Consider the following 20,392-nt stretch of genomic DNA (forward strand, 5'->3'; position numbering starts at 1 on the left):
AAGACAGGAGGATTTTTGACTGAATAACGAAGCCTACAATTAGTATGGTCTAATCCACGTCATTAGATCTTTAGAAAACTATCACAATTTGCCTTAAAGCAATGAAAGACTTAAATCATCTTAAAATCAAAAACTGAACAACAAAAATCCCTGGTCTCTCTCAATGACCACACTTGCCTGAATTCGGCCCGGCACGATGTTGTCGGCGGTGGTGAAGATGAGCTGTTTGGCACTGGGCGTCTCGGGGGCTGCCAGGATCACCTTTCCTGCACCAGTTCCATCTGGACTGGCTAAAATAAACTGCTGCTTTGGAGACACAGCTGAGTCCACTGCTGTCACTATTTGGATTTTTTGACCTGTTTGTTGATCTGTCACAATCTGTAAAACACACATTGAAGAATTTTATGAGCCAGAGCAGACTTCACATTTTAAAACCCTTTTTTCTGTCTCAAAATTATGATACTCTCTGATAATTGTCCTTGTTATTTATTATCTTGATATTTGTACATTTATTACACTGGTGCAAAGCTATTGTAGCTGCCTACATAAGTGCAAAACAATAAAATCAAACCAAATATATATGTGTATATATATATCTACATACCCACCACACAAAAGGAAAATACTAGGCAGAGCTGTGAGAAATGCGAGTTTGATACTGTTAATAATTAAGAGATATAGGAAGATAATGTAATCACGTTTAACTGTTTTAAAGAGTTAGATACAGTGGATCCCAGAGAGAATAAGAGCAAAATGTAACGTTAAGGACTGCAGCTGATGTGTGGCAGGTCTATATGCGGGTATACTCTGCCCAGGGAGACAGCATCACAGCAACTTCACAGCATCACAGAACATCTCAAGTTGAGAGTGACCCATATGGATCATTAAGTCCAGCTCCCTGCTCCTCGCAGGACCACCCAACACTAAACCGTACGACCCAGAGCACGGCCCAGACGCTCCCCGAACCCTGCCAGGCTCGGTGCTGTGAGCACTGCCCCGGGGAGCCTGCTCCAGGGACCGCGCGCCCCCTCAGACAACCACCTTTCCTCATTCCAGCCTGAACTTCCCTGATTCAGTTTGGGTCCGTTTCCTCCTGTCCTGCCCCTGGTCAGAGACAGGAGATCAGCACCACGAGGAGGGCTGGACTGTGATGAGGTCCCTCCTTCTGCAAGCTGAACAGAACGAGCAATCCCAGCCGCTCGCTTCATGTACATTTGACTCCTACCTCCAGATCCTTTATAAAAACATGGATTGGGCTTAATGTCAGACTTAAAATGCTACTGAAAATAGAATGTGAATTTACATGTACTGATATCCCTATTTCACTGACTGTATCGTGTGTATTTATGTCCCTAATTTTGATTACCTAGACTTTTTATCTAGTTGTCATGTACTTTTTGTGTAATGTAACTTATGAGAAAGTAAGACATACGCTAACAGTTTAATAGTTAAACTATACTACAATAATAGTTTTACTAAGTTAGAGTGCCTTAAAGAGGCAGCAGAACTACCCCAAGCAGGAGCTGAATTACAGAGCTGATGATTTTTCCAGATTACAGAAACTCCTCAGGAAAGGTGACCAGCACCACTGCGATACCGCCTGTATTGATCTGAGGAAGCAGGAGCACTCTCCTCCTAGCGTTCTCCTTCATCATGGAGTGGAAAGTTCTTCTCAGAAATATCAGTGATATAAGAGGTAGATTATTTTCCAGAATTGAACAAAAGTTACAATATAAATACCTACCTTACGAATGCGGAATATTCAGTATGCTTCAGTTATACATGTTGTGAGAACATCTACCTTGCAATGAAATATTGATACATATTGATATGGTTACTCTACCAGGCAAAATAGAGATTATGTTACCAGACAACTGTATCAAAAATATAAACCTTCCATCATAACAGAATCTTGAGAATCAGCAGGTGAAACAGTAAAGCTGCCTGATTCTACCTTTTGCTGATAATGTTAAGGAATAACATCTTAGATACACAGCTAAATGTTGTTGATAACTGAAGAATATCTCTTGGTGCTGTCTATAAAGAAAAATCAGAGACTTCTTCATAATTTTTCATTAATCAGATATAAACACTGACTATAATAAATAACTAAGACAAAAATGACAGGTTGGACAAGAAGTGAATGATATTTAGGCTCATAAGAAAAATGATAGACATCATTATACATGATGCAGTTTGAATCTTTGAAAATAACATTAGAGAAAAAACCCTATAATGTATAGTAAGTATAACGACAATGCCAAACTAATTTAAACAGTGTTTTCGGGGCTGTCCATAGGGGCTAAGCACAAGCTCTGCAAACACTGCTCGCTGACTACAGCATCGATACAATCGCCACACACAGTCACCGAACACGGGCTGAGAGAACTTCAGTTTGCACTAACAGCGATCCGTTCCACAGAGTTTGAGGAAACCTTCCATAGACTTTAGCGTGCTTTTGTATAAACCTGAGTGGGCGGAGGAGACAAAAAAGAAGATGAAATGGTTAGTTACCGAATGGATTTTACCTGAATGCGTTGTGGTGAGGCTACAGAGGAGTCTGTGGAAATTATCTGGATGCGCTGGGAAGGGCTGGTCATCACTGGAGATTCAGATAGTGAAGTCTGCACAGTCTGCACCTGTGAGTAACGGACACTACTTTAATTCACTCTTGCAGTACTGAAAAATTCTAAAATCAATAAATAAAAAAATTACCAAAGCTCAGATGGCCCTATAGCACGGAATCTAAATTTATTGGAAAGGTTACAGTCATTAAGCCAACTTGGATTTTTTGTCAATGAATTATTAGAATATTGTCCTTTTTTGGGAAGAGAATGAATCTGGTAGATGACACAACCACCACCCCGCCCCAACAAACCGATGCATTGTGGGCAGCTTGGAAATAAATACAGAGACCTATTCTTCAGTGTTGTTCAAAGATTTATAGCAACTTTTATATATACTGGCATTCTTTTTATATGTATGGTAACTGCATTGAAATTCTTCTGTCAGCATTTTGGGACTAAACAACCATTCCTTTTTTCTGGGTTTGTGAAGTACCGGCTGCAAAGCGGTCCCAGGGTATAACGGTGTTTCCAGGTACGGTGTCAGTATGAAAACTGGTGCCTTCTGCTTTCGACCTCTTCCTCAGTTTGCACAGAACGGACCACGTCCTCACGGAAGGGTCATTTTTACTGACCAGCTCCAGTCTCCTTTAATCCGAGTTATTTCTCATCCTCACCTCGTGACTAGTGGGTTATCTTAAGTCCAGCAGTGATTTCTCTGTACAGTTGGGTAAGTTTGAGACCAGTTGCCCTTATATGCTGATATGTCATTTTCATGTTCAAATATTCAAGAAAGCATATTTATTAAGCTGCAAACAGACAACATTTTACTCTTCTCTTGGCCGAGAAGATATGGTGCGCTAAAGGAGCCTGATCTGTCTAACACAAATAAATTATTCAGTGTGCACATATAATCTGTTTTTATGCTTTTATTAACATGCACACGTACTCAGGATAGTGAAGGACTCTGAGATGCAAACCTTTACCTTATTTTCCAGCTTGTCTACTTAATACTCAGGGGAATAAGAACAGCTTTAAATTTCTGACTGCTACTAAAAATCTCAAGTTTATTTTCCAGACTGAATAGACATGTCATTGATAAATAAATCAATGCAAAAAGGGAACATCTTTTTTGAAATACACAGTTTACAGAGTGAGGAAAGAAAACCCTTGTCATTTTGTTCACAGCCAAATTTGACTTAAGTAAAAATTTAAAAAAACCCAAACCCCAAACTAGTAGTACTGGAGAACGCAACACTAGTTCTGTCAGAGACGTACCAACTGTGCTTCAGACAGCCCAGATAAACACCACGGAAAAACTGAGCTGTCATTAATTAGACTGCCAAATAAATGGAAGCGAGGTATTCCGAAAGCAAATGGCTTGTAAGTACTCATATCAGGAAGACAATAGTTTAGCATTCTATCAGGTTCACTTACAGAATTAGACACCATTGACTACTCTGATGTGTTCAGGAGCAGCCTAACACCAGGAAACCTGGATCAGCAACTGCTTTGGAAGCTGCATCTCCAAAAACCTACTCCTCCAAAGTCAATGACCGTACATTCCTGCAATGCTAAAATGTATTTTAAAAAGTTAAATACACTTTAATTTCTTTAATCCTGGAGTTTCAAATGAGACTTCATATTGAAGAGATGAGGAAAGAAACAAAGTAGGCCATGTATCAGAGAAAACTTCAGTGCACCAGATTTTGCAGAGGCTTAATCAACAATCATTTAACAGTAACCACTGTGACCTGGACCTAGTCAGAAAACAACACATAAAAAATAGCTCAAACCCTCCTCATTTCCCTACACAAAACAGATCAAATACGCTTATCCAAGAGACAGGGGAAAAATAATTGGCTTTAACACGCTTGGCACTGTTTGCTTCCTGGAGCAACCCAGCTGCACTCTGCACTCACTCCAGTACTTACAGTGTCAAATTCTTCCTGCAGCCTTATTTCTATTTTTCCTCGGCAAACCTCTGAGGGCAAAACAATCCAAGAGAAATGTCGAGGTCACTTTCAGTCAGATCCCGGATCTTTTCATCCAGCGCCCATGACTGTGGATTCCGGGCCCGGAAAGCAGGCGGTATTGTTTGAAACGCCCTGGCCGTGACCCTGCTCTCTGAAGGTCAAGTGCACTATCGCTCCTGTAACCAAGGAAGCAGAATCCACGTGTTCCTGCTGTTTCGGCAGCTGCTGAAGCAGTTTGTCTAACAGTAAGATTAATTTCACCTGGGGACGCCAGTTCCAGGTCCTGAAGCGTCCCCTCCCCACTCTGTTCCGAACCCCCTCAACCTGATCACTCTGTGAACTATCACACAAAACAACGGCATCTGAGAAAAGAGTTTGCCTGTATCTGGAATTATTTTCAAATGGCCAAAATTAAAAGCATAATCCACCATGTCCCCTGTGGAGAACCTCTAGCTTTACAGTTCATTGAGCTAATGTATTTAAGTATCAAATATGAAGTAGCATTATCAGTCATTAAGAATTCATACAATAAGTCAATGACAAACACGTGATTAATTAGATTAGACTCCATAACCAAACATTCATGTGAAGCTGTAGTGAAGGCTGATAAACAGGTAAAAAGCAAAAATCTTTTCAAATTCCTAGAAAGTGGAATTTGTTAAAGCCATGGTACGTGAAGTTTTGGGAAAATGACCATGAACTTGACAAGTTTTACAATATTAGATTGGAATGCAGTGGACTTCCGCTACAAAGACTTATGCAACAAATGCACAGGTGTCTTTAAGTAGCACTGGTATTTTATTTTAGCTTCAAGGACTCCTAATCTTAGCACAGATTTGTGGTCACTATTGAAATTAGGCTCCTTACTCGATAGAAAACACAATTATCTATTGTACAAGTCTCTGAAAATGGTATCTGTGAATAATTACTGTAACTACAGGAGCGTATTTACAGCATGGGGACAATGTAAATGTTAGGTCAACTAATTGTGATCTAGTGGAGGGGGAAAGTATTCTACCTAAAACATTTGAGAAAATCCAATGACATTTTAGTTGGATTTGCCTTATGCTTATTATCTGACACCACACTGAATAGCCTTGTCACTCTAGGCTTTCATCTGTCCATTCAGGAGAGACGTTTATGATACCTGATTAACAGCTGTTCCTGGGTCAAAAACCAGATCCTGAATATAATAATGCTTTTTCACTCCATAACCCTCTGTTCAGAATCAGACCTAACGTCTGGAACAGCTGCATTGCAGAGAAGGCAGAATCCTTGCAATGCTTCAGCAGAAGTGATAGAAAACACACACATCATAAGAAAAAAAAAAGACTAAGAGTTGCTGTTTTCTCTGAATCAAAAGACAAGCTAGGAAAGTAATCAGAATTTGAAATACAACATGAAACCTATCAACTACAGTGTACTAAGGTAGCTAGTACTACATTAGTAGTAGATAGCAGTAGTAACGACTGATGTAGTTGACAGCTTTGTCACAGCTGCCTAAGTCACCCACAAAAGCTCAAAGACTTGAACAAGAAATACAAAATACAGTAAACGCATCTTTAATTAAGAGTAATGTTAGATTTTTAGGGCCTGGTAATTTTTTTGGATGGAACTTTCTCAAGTATTATTCTACATGATGCACAGAAAAATTACAGCTACAAAGGCTTTTGCTCTTATTTTTATATGACACTAAGTGTGCTACCATAATAAGCATCCATAGCAAAGTAGAATTAGTATAACTTTAGAGTTTCTAAGAAGCTGCTTCGATTCTTGGCATAACTGCATCCTAAAAAAAATTATTAAAAATAAAAAAATCACAGTCTCGATGCACAGCAGCCGCAGAGCCGCCCCGCAGCAGCCGCAGAGCCGCCCCGCAGCAGCCGCCCCGCAGCAGCCGCAGAGCCGCCCCGCAGCAGCCGCCCCGCAGCAGCCGCAGAGCCGCCCCGCAGCAGCCGCCCCGCAGCAGCCGCAGAGCCGCCCCGCAGCAGCCGCCCCGCGGCAGCCGCAGAGCCGCCCCGCAGCAGCCGCAGAGCCACCCCGCAGAGCCGCCCCGCAGAGCCGCCCCGCAGAGCCGCCCCGCAGAGCCGCCCCGCAGAGCCGCCCCGCAGAGCCGCCCCGCGGCAGCCACAGAGCCGCCCCGCAGGACCCCCCGCGTCCCGCGCACCGAGCGCCGCCCGCGCGGGCTGGCGGGGTGCCCACGTCTGATGCACTTAACAGTAATTCGAGAAAAGATGTATTTGATCTAAAAATTGTTTGAGAAGACTCAGCATCAAAACTCCACCTTGAAAATTCATCCAGAAATGAGAAAATGGGCAACGATAATAATAAAATATTAAACATAAACGGACTTGTTTTAGGCTTTGTTAATTCTTACAACAAAGCAAAAACTTACGCCATCAGAACAGTGGCGTTTCTACTCTCCTTTTTCAGCACGCTGTGCTTCATCTGGACTTAAACCTAAACTGCTGAACTACTTACGATGTAACACATCAGAGAGATCTGGAGAGGGCCAAGAAAATCACAGAACCACAGAACAGTCGGGTTTGAAGGGGCCTCTGGAGATCAGCCCATCCAGCCCCCTGCTAACGCAGGGTCACAGAGCAGATCACACAAGATCCCGTCCTGGCGGGTCTCAACGTCTCCAGAGGAGACTCCACACCTGCCCCAGGCAGCCTGGTCCAGGCTCCGGCGCCTCACAGCAAATAAGTTTCTCCTCATGTTCACAATACTTTATGTGACAAAGATCTCCAGTATTTTTTCAGTCCTGTGGCAAAACATCCTTTCAGAAAGGTCCAAGGTTTTGATATGTTCTTATCGGGCACCGAGGGAACCAAAAGCGACTGGAATCCTGTAGAAATGCAGCAGGTGTAAAGGAGACCGCAGGAAGCAGAGGTCAACAATCACCGCCTGCGGCTGGCAGAGAACAAGGAAGCACCGGGAACAGTTTGTGGCAGCCATGGAACTGGAAGGGGACAGTTTTAGCAAGTCCCAGAAGTTCTTCCTGGTCACAGCAGAGCAGATGTCGGAAAGAGGAAACAGCCCTTGTTCCTCCCCACAGCAACATTTCTGTTTAAACACTTTGCATTAAAAACTAAGGCACCGCACCAGGTACATGTCTCTGTAACCAAATATATTTTTCTTAACATGCAAATCAAATCTAAATTGGTGCTGAGACTGAGCTTGGGCCACTGATATATTGCACAGTGACAGTACTAAATAAATACTTGAGAAAAGCACAGTTACTTAGTTTTGTACTAAGGCTAAAGTACTTTTTATGCCTTTCAAATGCTACTCAAGATGAGGAGGAATTCCTGAAATTCCTTCTGAATCCCCTACCTGCTCTTCATTCTCCAATCTCATTAACTGTTAGTAAAGGCAACCGCAGACGCTGAACATGGAACTGTCTCACCAACCTGTTCAGAAACACACCGCGGGAACAACAAGACTGCTGTAGAGCAGAAGAAAGCAACAGCAGTGAAACCATTTCAAGGACAATTTTACAAAGTGCTAAAAATAAAGTAAGTACAATAACGCATGCAACACCGGAGTGCGCCCAGTGACTCCTGTGATAGTCACAATTTCACAGAAAACAACCTTGATGAACTATTGCTCAAGAAAGGAAAACAACATACGGCTTACTTGCATGACAGTCTGATCTGGTGCTTGGCATCACAGTTCTCAATAAACCCACGCACTACATACGTCAATTATGTTGAAGAAATGATGCAGATATAGCTAGACCTGCCAATATGTGCATTAAGTTATCCTGTTTGCAACTTGTCTCTCATCATTCTTAACTTAAAATTCAGTGCATGATTAATGACTCTTTCCTTCCATTTAATTTTAATTGACAAAAAATACGATATACTGAAAAAGCCTCTCATTTTTTAAGGCCAGTGCCAAGTTTCATAGTACATTTTCCCTGAGAAGCAGTGAGTACAGCTTTAGCATACTTCAAGAAAACTAGTAACGTATTTACCTGCATTAAAAACTGCATCTGACTGAAGACACAAATAGCAGGCAGCCAGTCATTCACAAAGAAGTGGTTCAACGTTAACACGGTCATAGCGTTTATTAATTCTTAATGAGATAATGCTGCTTATAACTGTACTTCCATGAACAAAGTTTTCATGGTGTTATGCAGCAGACAGGCATATAACTGAAGGAGGAGCTGAATACTGTAAAGAGCTGAAGCCCTGTATGTACCCACCGGCCAGGAAGAAATCACAGAGCTTCATACACTCTTGAGATGGAGCGATCTCTCCAGGGGCAAGATACAACCATCACACTATGTTACCACGGTGCATTTCCTGCACGAGGAATTACAAACGTCACATATTTTATGTGCCTTACATGTGATTATAGCACTCAAGTTCTACCAAATAGTATAAGGTTTCCAGCATTTCCATTACTGGTTTTCATTTCCAAGTTTATTTGGAAGCGTTTTTAAGAAAATGCAGCTTGCCAAATTGATACCTAGCATAGCAAACTACAGTGAAAATTCGCTTGTCAGTTTTCAGTGTGAAACTTTAGAGTTTTTTGAAACTACTCCTTAGATGTCATTTCCACGATACTCAGTACACCATTTCCCACACTATTTAAAGAGAAACAAAATTTATTAGAAAAAAATTGCTCTAAGTAGGGCATCTCGAATCCAATTCTGAAAACACAGTGACACACATTTCCTCCACATATAGAGCTGCTTCTTGACTAAAAATATTTTTTAATATCCAGGTGTAATCTTAGTTCAGTAGGTCAAAGAAAATGCCAAACTAACGTCTGAAAAGTGGCCTTGTCTACAGAGGCCTCTTAGCCTGCTTGCCCTTTGTTATTTATGAAATCTCGTAATTATGTAATCATATGATAAATCATAGTAAATTTGAAGGATATTAATCCAGTTAACTTTAAACAGACAAAAATTCTAGTTTATTTTTTGACTGAAGTTTGCATACTGAAGGAGATAAATAGGTTATTTTCTATGGACATGATCACACGCAGTTTCAGTGTTTACAAGTTGATTTAGACATTTTAGCTGTTGAGCATTCAAGCTTCAGTGAACATAGATCAAGATAAGACGCACTCAATATCACTTCAAGCAGATTTTGTGCTTTCTCTCATACATCTAGAGAGAAAATTTATAGCCTGATTTAAATTAATCATCCTTCTGTAAATTCAGCATAGTGCGTAAGTAAAACAGAGAACTTCAAATACTCTTCTGGATTTAGATGGCAACTTTGGAGATGAGCAAAAATTTGTCAAGTCCAAAATGGTAAAGCTAATGGTCTAATTACCAGAAATGTTTTTGTATTACCTTTTTAAACAATCCATAATACACCAGAGTTTGTCTACAGCTCATGCTGAAATTCCTACTTGCATTCCCAGTACAGGGGCCACCAGAATGAAGGCAAACAAACCACAGCCTGGCTGTGCTGGTTTCTTGTTTGCCCCCAGGTGTAAAGCAATACTGTTCTACAGCAATTTTCTGATCCATTTATGCTTCATTGTGAACAGCAAGGACTCCCAAATTGTTTTTCATTTCCAAAGCTCACATTCTGACTGCTGATATCATCTGTCACTCACCTCAGCCACCTGCTGAGCCAGCACCTCCACATTGGTTGCCATGGCGAAGCAAGACCATTAGAGAACCTGTTTGAAAAAGACGCCAGCAACTTCCATCAGGCACAACAGTTACGTTTTTCCTTATTCAAGACATCTCTGATATGGCTTTTTGATCATTTACAATAGTGCTTGACATATCTGACAAATAAAACGCCATGGATGTGTTTGCACATATAGGTACATGCATACTGGAACCACACTGTTCAAAAAGCTGAGGCACGCAGTTATTCTTTTACCTTATAAAGCCTCCAATATACTATTTCTACTCTATTATTTAAGCTGCAAAGCAGAGATGTTAATTTCATAGATCAACAAATGAATCTGAGTGATGCTGTTTGTGGGATTCCCAGGTCTCCAAGCGCTTTCCTCAAAACCTCTCAGCTGAACTGCTGCTCCACGTGCTGGACGGACCCAGCGCCGGGAACGCTGTTGTGAGCCCGCTCCATGGAGTCATTCCGCCAAACTGCCGCATTCGTCCATGTCCTTATGGGAACTTGACACGATAAGGGAAACAAAATGGCACATCTAAAATAGGTTTTCTATTAGCCAAACTATTTTTTATTATAACGTGATAGTATTATTACTTTGAGGAGAACATGCTCAATTGTTTTATGTGATTGTGTCTGCTCCTTCAACTCTGTGTTCTTTGGGGTCAAAAAATAAATAAAAAGAGGAAAAAATGAAAACATATAGAAAAAGGAAGAAACAAGAAAATAGACACTTCCAATATATTTTTAATCATCATTATTAAGTCTGCATTTCTCCAATGGTAAATTTAATTAGGATTTAATTATGACTTGCTCATTACTGAGCCAGAGTTTGGATTCTGACCCAGGTGCAGGCAATGAAAGGGCATTCTGGAACGCTGGCCCATTTGATGTTTTATTGAATGCCTTCTGTTGGTACTTGCAAAGCAACCATTTAACATAAAATTAAAACATACCACCAACAATAGCAAAACATATAACAGAAAAATCCATGCAGGTCTCTAGCACCTACGCCCCCCACTCAAATGCAACTTACTACTACATTAGCATTGAAAATGTCAAAATTCATTAAGTTAAAAAAAAAAAATCATATTACAGTAAATCAAATGTGAAAATTATTTCTTATATGTTAATGGAAGACTATTTGTAATAATGCATACTCAAAGTTGAGACCTTCCTGATGGAAATTGTATTTATTCTGATTTCTCATGTGGCTTGCCCTGTTTATTTGAGCGTCCAACTTGCACAGGAAGCTTACAAACCATTTGCAACAGACACACTTGGCACTGCAGCTTGTGGAGAGCTCCTCAGCTGGTCAGTGATTCCTTTTCTGTGTTTTTTCTTAAATTCATTTCTTAGTTTCAGCAAGGAAGATAACAGTATGTTCATGGTTTTTTCCTCAGTGCTTTAAGATGAAGGAAGCCCTGACAATGAGTTATTTTTTCTAAGAACACGGAAGACCCACTGCAGGCTTTGCTGCGGGGAGGCTCTGACAGCTGTGGTGGTGTTATACACCAAGGTTTTTAGTACCTTCCGCCTCCCCAAACCAGCAATAAGTGGAGGCAAACCCAGCTGGAAGCCCAGAGTCCACACACAGCCATGCCAGGGCAGCTTGTTAATGGTGTTGACCCCTGGAATGTGACATGAGGCAAAATGAGCTTCCTTGCAAATCCTGGGCAGCACTAAACTAAACAGCAACAAACGTGGAACCTAAAAATTGCAAAGACACGCCTGGAGCACCAGGAAAACACTTTCGGTGTAACAGAGTGGCAGCCGACCCCGTACATCCAGCTGCACTGCCGTCCAACATACGGCATAAAACCACCCACCTCTCCGTCAGCTGCAGGGGACTCTCAAACATAGTCATACACTCCGCCTGAAGATATTCTATGGGTATGGCCCTACTAAGATGACAGGGCAACAGGCCGAATTCAAGCCTACTGAAATCTGTTCCTTTGTCTTAAACAAACAGCGTTCTCCACAGTGGGAGCGGCCGGCCAGCTCGCGCCTCCTCAGCAGGAGCTGGAGGAGCCGGGACAGGCAGGGCTGGCGCGCCCGGCTCTCCGGGAGCCGCTGTCCCGCTGCGGCTGTGACGCCCCGGCCCCGATCTCCAGAACGACCGACAATGGGCGGCGGGAGCCCCGGACAGGGCGGCCCGGCCCCGCCCCGCCCCGCGCGCAGCGGCCTTCCCACCGCGCGCTCCCATTGGCTGCGGCGCGCTCGCGCCTGACACACAGCAACTGCGCGCGCAGCCCGCTGCTGAGGGCCCGCAGGCGCCTCGCGCCCCACGAAGCCACACCCCTCTCCCCCTCCCAGCCAATGACCTCATCAAACACACAGCACTCCCACACTCGCCACCGATTGGCTGGGGCAGCTGCCTGTACGGCCGGCGGCCCCGCCTCCCGAGTGCGAAGGAAAACACCCGAGGGACGCGGGCAAGCACAAGATGGCGGCGCTGGCGGTCAGCCAAGTCCCAGGCGGGGCTGCTGCCGCCGCCATTAGGCGCGCCTCCCCTCCCCTCCGGTATACGCTTATGTCGGGTCTTTCACAGAGGCCCGGGCCTGGCAGTAGGAAAACGGCCGGTAAGATGGCGGCGGTCTCAGCCCCGTATGCAAAGTACCCGCCGCCCCCTCCCCTCCGCCCTCCCGGTGGCAAAGGTAAAAGGGTCGGGTTCACGCCGCCGCCTCCGCCCGCTCAGACTCCATCTTCTCTCTCTGTGTCCGCGTCCCGAGCTCGTCAGCGCCGCAACCGTCGCCCCCGCGCCCCCCCGGACAGCAGACGGCTCTCACCGGCGCCGGACCGGCTGCGACCCCAGGCGACCCGCACCGCAGCGCAGCGGCCCGGCCCGCCCATGGCGCGGTGTCCCGGAGCGCGGCCCGGCCCGCCCATGGCGCGGTGTCCCGGAGCACAGCGGCCCGGCCCGCCCATGGCGCGGTGTCCCGGAGCACAGCGGCCCGGCCCGCCCATGGCGCGGTGTCCCGGAGCACAGCGGCCCGGCCCGCCCATGGCGCGGTGTCCCGGAGCACAGCGGCCCGGCCCGCCCATGGCGCGGTGTCCCGGAGCACAGCGGCCCGGCCCGCCCATGGCGCGGTGTCCCGGAGCACAGCGGCCCGGCCCGCCCATGGCGCGGTGTCCCGGAGCACAGCGGCCCGGCCCGCCCATGGCGCGGTGTCCCGGAGCGCCGCAGGCCGGCGGCACGGCCGCTCCCGCCCACCAACAACAGCGGCGCCCCCGAACCCCCCTCCCCTCCCCGCTGCCGCTCGCGGGGTATCCCGAGCAGGGCCCGGTGCCGCCTCCCCGCGCCCGCTCCCCGGCCCCAACGACAGAAACCCAACCGGGCCGCCTCCATTTTAAAAAAGGAATATTTTTACCTCAGGAATTGGCGCCACACGTGCCCTAGCGGTGACCCGGGCGGGCCGGTGCCGGGTGGCGGTGCCCAGCGCGGCCCTCCCTCCCCCCGTGCGGCGGCGGCGGGGCGGGGGTCCCGGGGCTGGGGGGGGCGGGTCAGTGTTACGGGGCCGCGCGGGGGGGGGTGTTTTGTTTTGTGTGCCGTGCCCCTGGGAAAGGTCAGAGTTCGTGACCCCGCCCGCCGCTGCCGCCGTCCGCGAGCGTTTCCCCGCCGCCTCCTCCCGGCAGCAGCGCGGCCCCGCCATCCCCCTCGCGGGGCGGGGCTGGCGGGAGGGAGGGGAGGGGCTACCTGGGCCCGGGCCCCGCGCGCCGGTGCCCCCGCGCGGGTGTGCGGGGCCCGCGGGACGGGGCGCCCCGGGCCGCGCGGGAGCTGGGGCGGGGCGGGGCAGCCCCGCGAACCCGCCCCGGGGCTCCGCGGCCGCCAGCCGCGGTTGTGCGCACAGGTGGGTGTGGGTGCGGGCGTGCGCCTCGGTTCTCGCTGAGGGTCGCGAGGCACAGGTGGGCGTCCAGGTGGTGCTGCTCCCACGAAGGCCACGGCCAGGCTGTCCTGGGTGTTTCGTTCTGTGAAGTCGGTGTCATTGGGGCTCTCCCGGTGGAGCTGCTCGTGAGGTGGTTCTGCCTCGAAGGTGTGATGGTGGGCGTGAGCCAGGCCTGTGACCTGCGCCTGAGCCTGGCCTGGGCGCCAGCCCAGCCTTGTCTCGCCCATGAGCCCATCCTGCCCGTGAGCCAGGCCTGTGACCTGCGCCTGAGCCTGGCCTGGGCGCCAGCCCAGCCTTGTCTCGCCCATGAGCCCATCCTGCCCGTGAGCCAGGCCTGTGACTTGAGCCTGGCCTGGGCGCCAGCCCAGCCTTGTCTCGCCCATGAGCCCATCCTGCCCGTGAGCCAGGCCTGTGCGCAGCCAGAGTGTGGGAGCTCCCGTTGCTCAGTGTTCCTCACCTGTGCTGACCCAGGGCCACGGTCACTCGTCGTTGTGTGCAGCTCTTTCTTCCTATCAAAATGATTGTGGTGCTTCCAGTAAGTTTCTCTTAGGCCTAGTAATTTTGGTAGGAACTAGCTTAAGGAGTGGTCACGTGAACAGTGAAACCGGAAGATGTGACGTGATGGTGACTCCTGAAAGGCAACGTATGGAAGAGCTGGCAGCTAAAAGCAATAATCGCTCAAACTGAAGAGTTACAGTCAGCACCCTCAGTTCTTTGTTTAGCGGCATTTTTTGTTGTGTGTTGAGTTTTTTGTGGGTTTTGTTGTCAGAACTGGCTATTTGGGGCAAGAAAATGAGAAATTAAGAACAACGCTAATGAATTATACCCTTACTGTTGCAAAACTCACAGAATGTCCTGATTCTGAGTTGGAAGGGACTCACATGGATCACTGAGTGCAAACTGGAGTTGATAAACTCCAAAACTGGAGTTAATAACATTAAAGTGCATGATGTATAGATGTACGTGCAATACATAAATAAAGAAAAATGTTTCAAAAAATGTCTTTAGTGTTTGTTCGCTACTGAAATGTTCAATATGTGAAGAAATGCCATGTTCTCAAAACGTGGATGCACACATACCTTACAAAGCAGGTTCTTTATTCATAAACATACTGTTAAGGTGTAAATACATTTTTGTAGCGTATACCATTAAGGGTTTTCAAAATGGCCTTACTATAGAAGTAAGTTAGATGTTATGGGATGAGCATTTTTCCCATGTTATAAATCAAGGGTAGTGACGTGTGGAGCAGCATCTCGGAGTACAGGGTGGTTTCTTAAGTAGAGGGTTTGTCAAAAAGCTCACCTTTTGCAAGTGAAATATACTAAAGGAATTAATTGTTCTTAGTCTGGTTTTAAACAGTGAGATGTGCATCTGTTGAGTCATGGTTGTAAGCAAGTTTAAACTGAATCTAATCTTCTGTCCTTTATTTTATCCTAAAATGTTTTCATCAGAATAAAAGTTGTAACCTTTTTACTATTGCTGTCACACCAGCTGTGCTCATGGTTAGGTAGAAAATCGTTTGGTCTGGTGGTCAGAGAATTCTCTGACAAGACTACTGCTTGTGATGGTTTTGTTCAGTTGTGTGCTCTTCAGTGATGGATTGTCACTTTCCGAATAAACCGGAGGAGAATCCCACAGTGAATAAAGCAGCTCTTGATTTTTAGAGTTATCTTTGTGAGCAGGAACATCTGTGTATATAGAATGAGGATGAAGTAGGCTAGGATGCTTTCAGTTACATTTCTGCTTTATGTAGAAATCTTGGATGATTATTTTGAGCTCTTCAGGGATATAGCTTTATTTTACATTTATTTGCTTCTGCTCACTGGCAAATTCTCTTGCCTGTACCTCTTAAAAGGGAGGTCCAGGCTTTCTGTGGCTTTGGGTTGCCAGCCCGTTCCTTTCTACTTTCCTGATCTCTGGCTACCAGTATTTGGAGTGGACTGGAATTTCGAGCTTTGCAAGCGCTCCCAGTAACAACTTTATTTACACCAGTGGTCTAGTCTGTTGAAGCAAAATGCTGTACGGTTTTGAATGCTGCCAATAAATGGTTTTGGTTTGAATGTTGTCAATGGCTGAATGGGTTACTGACATGGCTGGGAGACAACATCTACAGAAATTCTTTAAAGGTGTGTTTTTTCTCTACCTGAGGGGAACTGGAAATGAAAAGACAGTAGTGAGAATTGCATATCCTACTAAGCAAAGCCTGCGGATACCCTATTGAATGTTTTGCATGGTAATTTGAAAATAAATCGCATAAGATTGCCTAGTGTTACCTTGCAAAAACATTCCAGGGTACCCACTGACATCTGTGAGGATTCCAGGGCAGGGTGCGGGGAGTCATCCTAAGTTAGAACTTCATGCTTTCATAGTATGGAAATAAAAATATTGTTACAACTTCTGAGTGTGTGATTTAGTTTGTTTCTTGCATTTAAAAATAGTGAACAAATTCCGAGTTCCGTTATGTAGTGTTTTACTAATATCTGTAGCTACTTGAAATCTTGAAAATGTTAAATTTGAAGCTCACAAGTTGTGATAGTGACAGGCTGGTAGGTTTATTATTGTTAGTTTTGGTAGCTGACACAAACATACCGCCTGTGTTCTAGTGAGACAAAGGTTGTGCCTGTGGACTTATTTAAGGTTGGTTAATAGCTGAAAAAAAACCATGACTCCAAAGTAACAAATTATTATTTAGTCTTTAGTGTCTTTTGCAGTTGCTGTCCATCCTCTTTCATTCCCTTCTTGCAAATGCTTGTTGTTCCACTTACCAACAGGTCTCCAACGGACTGAAAAGGACGGACAGTGCTGGAGCCAGCGATGACTTGCTGCTTTCCCTCTCTCCGCTTCCTGCGTGGCGAGTCCAGGACAGGTTTGGAGGACAGCAGGAGTCGTGTCCTTGTTCCTCCTCGTTTCCAGTGCCAGGACAGGCCCAGCCGCTGCGTCACGCCAGCTCTGCTCCAGCCGGGCTCCTCAAGACCTGCGCGTGGCCGCAGCCGTGGCTCAGAGAGCATTGCAGCGGTGGTCTTTTTCAGACTCTGCTGCTGATAACAAGGACATTTTAGCTTCTCCCGTTTGTGGGACAGTTGCCTCAGAAGAAGAAGTGCTCTGCAAAGCGGCCGAACAGAGGAAGAGTGATGAGACCCCGTGGGAGTTGCTCCTGGCCTGGAGAAACGGGTGAATTCGCCGTTGACCGGAGGTGAGATGGGAGATGTGCACATGGCAGGGACAGAGGGGTGTCAGGTGTGGAACGAGACAACCAGTGCAAAGTGGGCTGGAACAGCACCCATGGCACGGGCCGGGAACACTGGTCGTGGTGGTGGTGGTGGTGGCAGTAAAAGTACGTAGTGGACTGGAGTGGGGCAAAAGACAGGGCAGGACAAGAAACACAAAATAAAAGCAGGATTTAAGGTTGTTCATGTGTTTTAAATATTTGGGATTGACTATTGTAGAGTTCTGGTGTTGGTTGGTTGGTTGGATTTTTTTAGGTTGGCATTTCAGGTGCTTAAAATTTTGAGAGAGTTTTCCTGAAACTTTTGAGGTTAATTTTAAGAGCAAAACTGATGCCTAGCATGGAAGAATTCAACAGTTACAAGTGACTGAGAAGGTTTTAATAGTATAAACGGTTTTGTCTTGTTAATGCCACATTCCATTTCAATCTCTCTTTTAAGCACGAGTAGCTATTTTTGAAGTACAAGTCCTTGTGTTCGGGGCAGCGCTGAGGTGTGACCTGCATCCTGTGGGGTTCTGCCCTCCTTTCTCTGTACTGTCTCTTAGACAAGCAGCTTGGTGTCTGCTCCAGGCTTTGTCAACTGCAGAAAAATCTCACTTCAGAGTTCTGGAGAGCTTTACTGGTTTATCTGAAATGCAGTTACTTAGCTAATGACATGCTGTTTATTCTGGAAAGAGGGAAGAGTGATTCCTTGCATTTCTGACACTCAGGTGGTGGTCAGAATTAAAGCCTTGCTTGTGCAGTGGGGACTGCTCCAGTGTGTAAAAGATGCATCCTAAAAGAAGTGTCTATATTATCTGTTATATGCTGCTTGCTGTTATCCCCAGAATGTGCAATGGAAGAGATGCAATGCTGTCTGGGTGCAGTCTGTGGCATTTGCCTTTGAACTTCTCTGTAGCGAACCCGCGAGTGCAAGTGCAGCCAGATTTAATTTAAGGTAATAGAGGACATGCTGTCCACCGAGTGTGCTACGAGGACATTAGGAGCACTAGAGAGCACGGTGATTCCCTCCATCCTGAAATGCCACGTTTGTAGTGTCACTGGACCCGCTTGTTTCAGGAGCCCGAGTGTCAGCTGCTGTTTTCCATCGGGCGCCCCTGGCCCCTTTGTGCGCCCGGCGGCTCGCTGGCCCTGCTGAGGGCGCCGCACGGGGACACGGGGCGCCTCTTCACACGTGTTGGTGCCCATGGCCTTTTTATTTGATATAGGCTTATAGCTTTGTGAACGTACAAGTGGACTGACCCTTTTTTAATATCAACTTTGTCATCTAAAAATATTTGAGACAAAGGAAGGCAATTATGCGGTAAAGATTTTTTTTCATTCTACTGAACATGCACAGCAGATTCAAGATTTCTGAGGCAAAATACAAATTCATGACAATATAAAGTTGGATTAAGTTTTCCTTTAATGTTTTCCTTTAATGTGAATTTCCTTTAATGCTTTCAGAGTTACCTTTTCTTGCTACTGTGGCAAAAAGTGTAGCATTGGGCACTGAAAGGGAATGTTACGAATGTGAACCTAATACTGCGAAAGCTGGTAAATTTACCAGACTTCATAGGTATCTATTTTATTTTCTTTGCCAATTTACATCATCTTGCATTAATGACTGGGGTTTTGAGCCCTCGCTCGCAGCGAGTCCTGCACCGAGCTCTGCTGGGCCTGCAGAAGGCACGTGGGAGTGCGGGAAGCGTCACGCACCGACAGCGCGTCAGGACGGCGGCCGCAGGCTGGGCCCGGGCGTCCGGTGCCTGCGCAGCCTCTGCTGCTCGCCAGAGCTGTGCTTCTGATTGCAGGAGGTCACACTTCTGATCCAAGAAATCATTGGTGCTCATCAGGTAGCAGCTGTACTTTTAAGTGAAATTTTGCAGAGAATAAGCTAGAAATAGTTTTTCATTTTATTTAATAAATTTCATATCAGGAAATTGATTTTTTATTCATTAATATTTGTAAAAAGCAGTTTTAAGAACAATATGCAACTGCTATACATTGAAGACCGTGAAAAGCAATAGTAGTGCAAGATCCTAACCAAAGTCACCTGAAGTGACCTCTCAGTAGGACACAATTGTCATCGCAGGACCCGGCTGCTCTCTGAGAGCAGTCGGAGTGGAGAGAAGGTAACTCCAGTTCCTGCGGCACGTGCTTTAAGATCACATTTGTCTGCTGGCAAGTGCTGCAGTCAATCATACGACGTATATCATGTGAGATGAAAATACAGACATCGACTGGGCAGCTTAAGCTGTGCCCCAGTTTCTTTTAACTTGGAGAAGTGAGGAAAGGACATAAACATGTAGTACTGCAAGTAAAAAGATGTAAAAAATCAGAGCATGTTTATGTGAAACGTATTCATTCCAAAGCATGTAGATTAGAAACAAGCTGCAACACTTCCATGGCAGGAAAAAAGCTATTAAAATAATCAAAAGAATGTAAAATTCATGTCTTTTAGTAAGAATAGTACTAAGAAAGCATGGCAAAGAATGACAGTGCTGTTTCATGGGCACTTCAAAGGTTTCCTGGTGCTTGTTGTTATTCTGAGGAAAAGGAAGACCTTCAGAATATTTGTGAAACGGTTCTTTTAAGGAAGGTCATATTTAAACAAAATATATGTATGTTACTTGGGTCTCTCTGGAAGGAACTGTAAACTGGAGTCTAGAAGCTTTCTTGTCGAAATTCAATGAGAAGTGGTGTCTGAGAGTTAACCAGGCTGAAGGATCTCACTGTTTCAGCACACACTGTGTGTCGTGTTCCCAAGTACCTGGTGAAGCTGGGCTGATGTTCTAGTGCAGCAGGAGGCTCACAAAGGAACAGGGAAACACCTTTTCCCCTGGCCAGGCGTTGGTACTTTCTTTTCCCTTCACAAGCAGCGACACTCGCTGGACATTTCAGTCCAAGGCCCTGTGTGGCTGCGGTGCCGGAACTGCAGGGCACGAGCAGCCTGGGGTTGTCCACAATGTGCACCCGTCAGCCCCACGGCAGCGTGGGGTGTCCACAGTGTGCACCCGTCAGCCCCACGGCAGCGTGGGGTGTCCACAGCGTGCACCCGTCAGCCCCACGGCAGCGTGGGGTGTCCACAGTGTGCACCCGTCAGCCCCACGGCAGCGTGGGGTGTCCACAGCGTGCACCCGTCAGCCCC

At 46.1% G+C, this 20,392-nt stretch overlaps 1 protein-coding gene across 7 annotated transcripts in view; it reads right to left on the reverse strand.

The window, feature by feature from the left end:
* Positions 1 to 13,930, reverse strand: part of NR2C2 (nuclear receptor subfamily 2 group C member 2) — a 34,231-nt gene extending 20,301 nt beyond the window's left edge. For 2 of the 7 annotated variants that reach the window (XM_082060175.1, XM_082060172.1), the window contains exons 1-3: positions 13,521 to 13,929; positions 2,529 to 2,639; positions 178 to 378 (exon numbers count right to left, since the gene is read on the reverse strand). In XM_082060175.1, the coding sequence (XP_081916301.1) occupies positions 178 to 378; positions 2,529 to 2,639; positions 13,521 to 13,802 (594 nt within the window). In that variant the 5' untranslated portion in view covers positions 13,803 to 13,929. Of the gene's footprint in view, positions 1 to 177; positions 379 to 2,528; positions 2,640 to 8,753; positions 8,854 to 10,123; positions 10,190 to 13,520 lie in introns of those variants that run through there. The other 5 variants (XM_082060176.1, XM_082060177.1, XM_082060171.1 and 2 more) reach the window with 4 other exon arrangements.
* Between the last annotated feature and the right edge of the window lie 6,462 nt (positions 13,931 to 20,392).

The sequence above is a fragment of the Streptopelia decaocto genome (genome assembly GCF_964273445.1).
Source record: "Streptopelia decaocto genome assembly, chromosome: 8".
NCBI lineage: Eukaryota > Metazoa > Chordata > Aves > Columbiformes > Columbidae > Streptopelia > Streptopelia decaocto.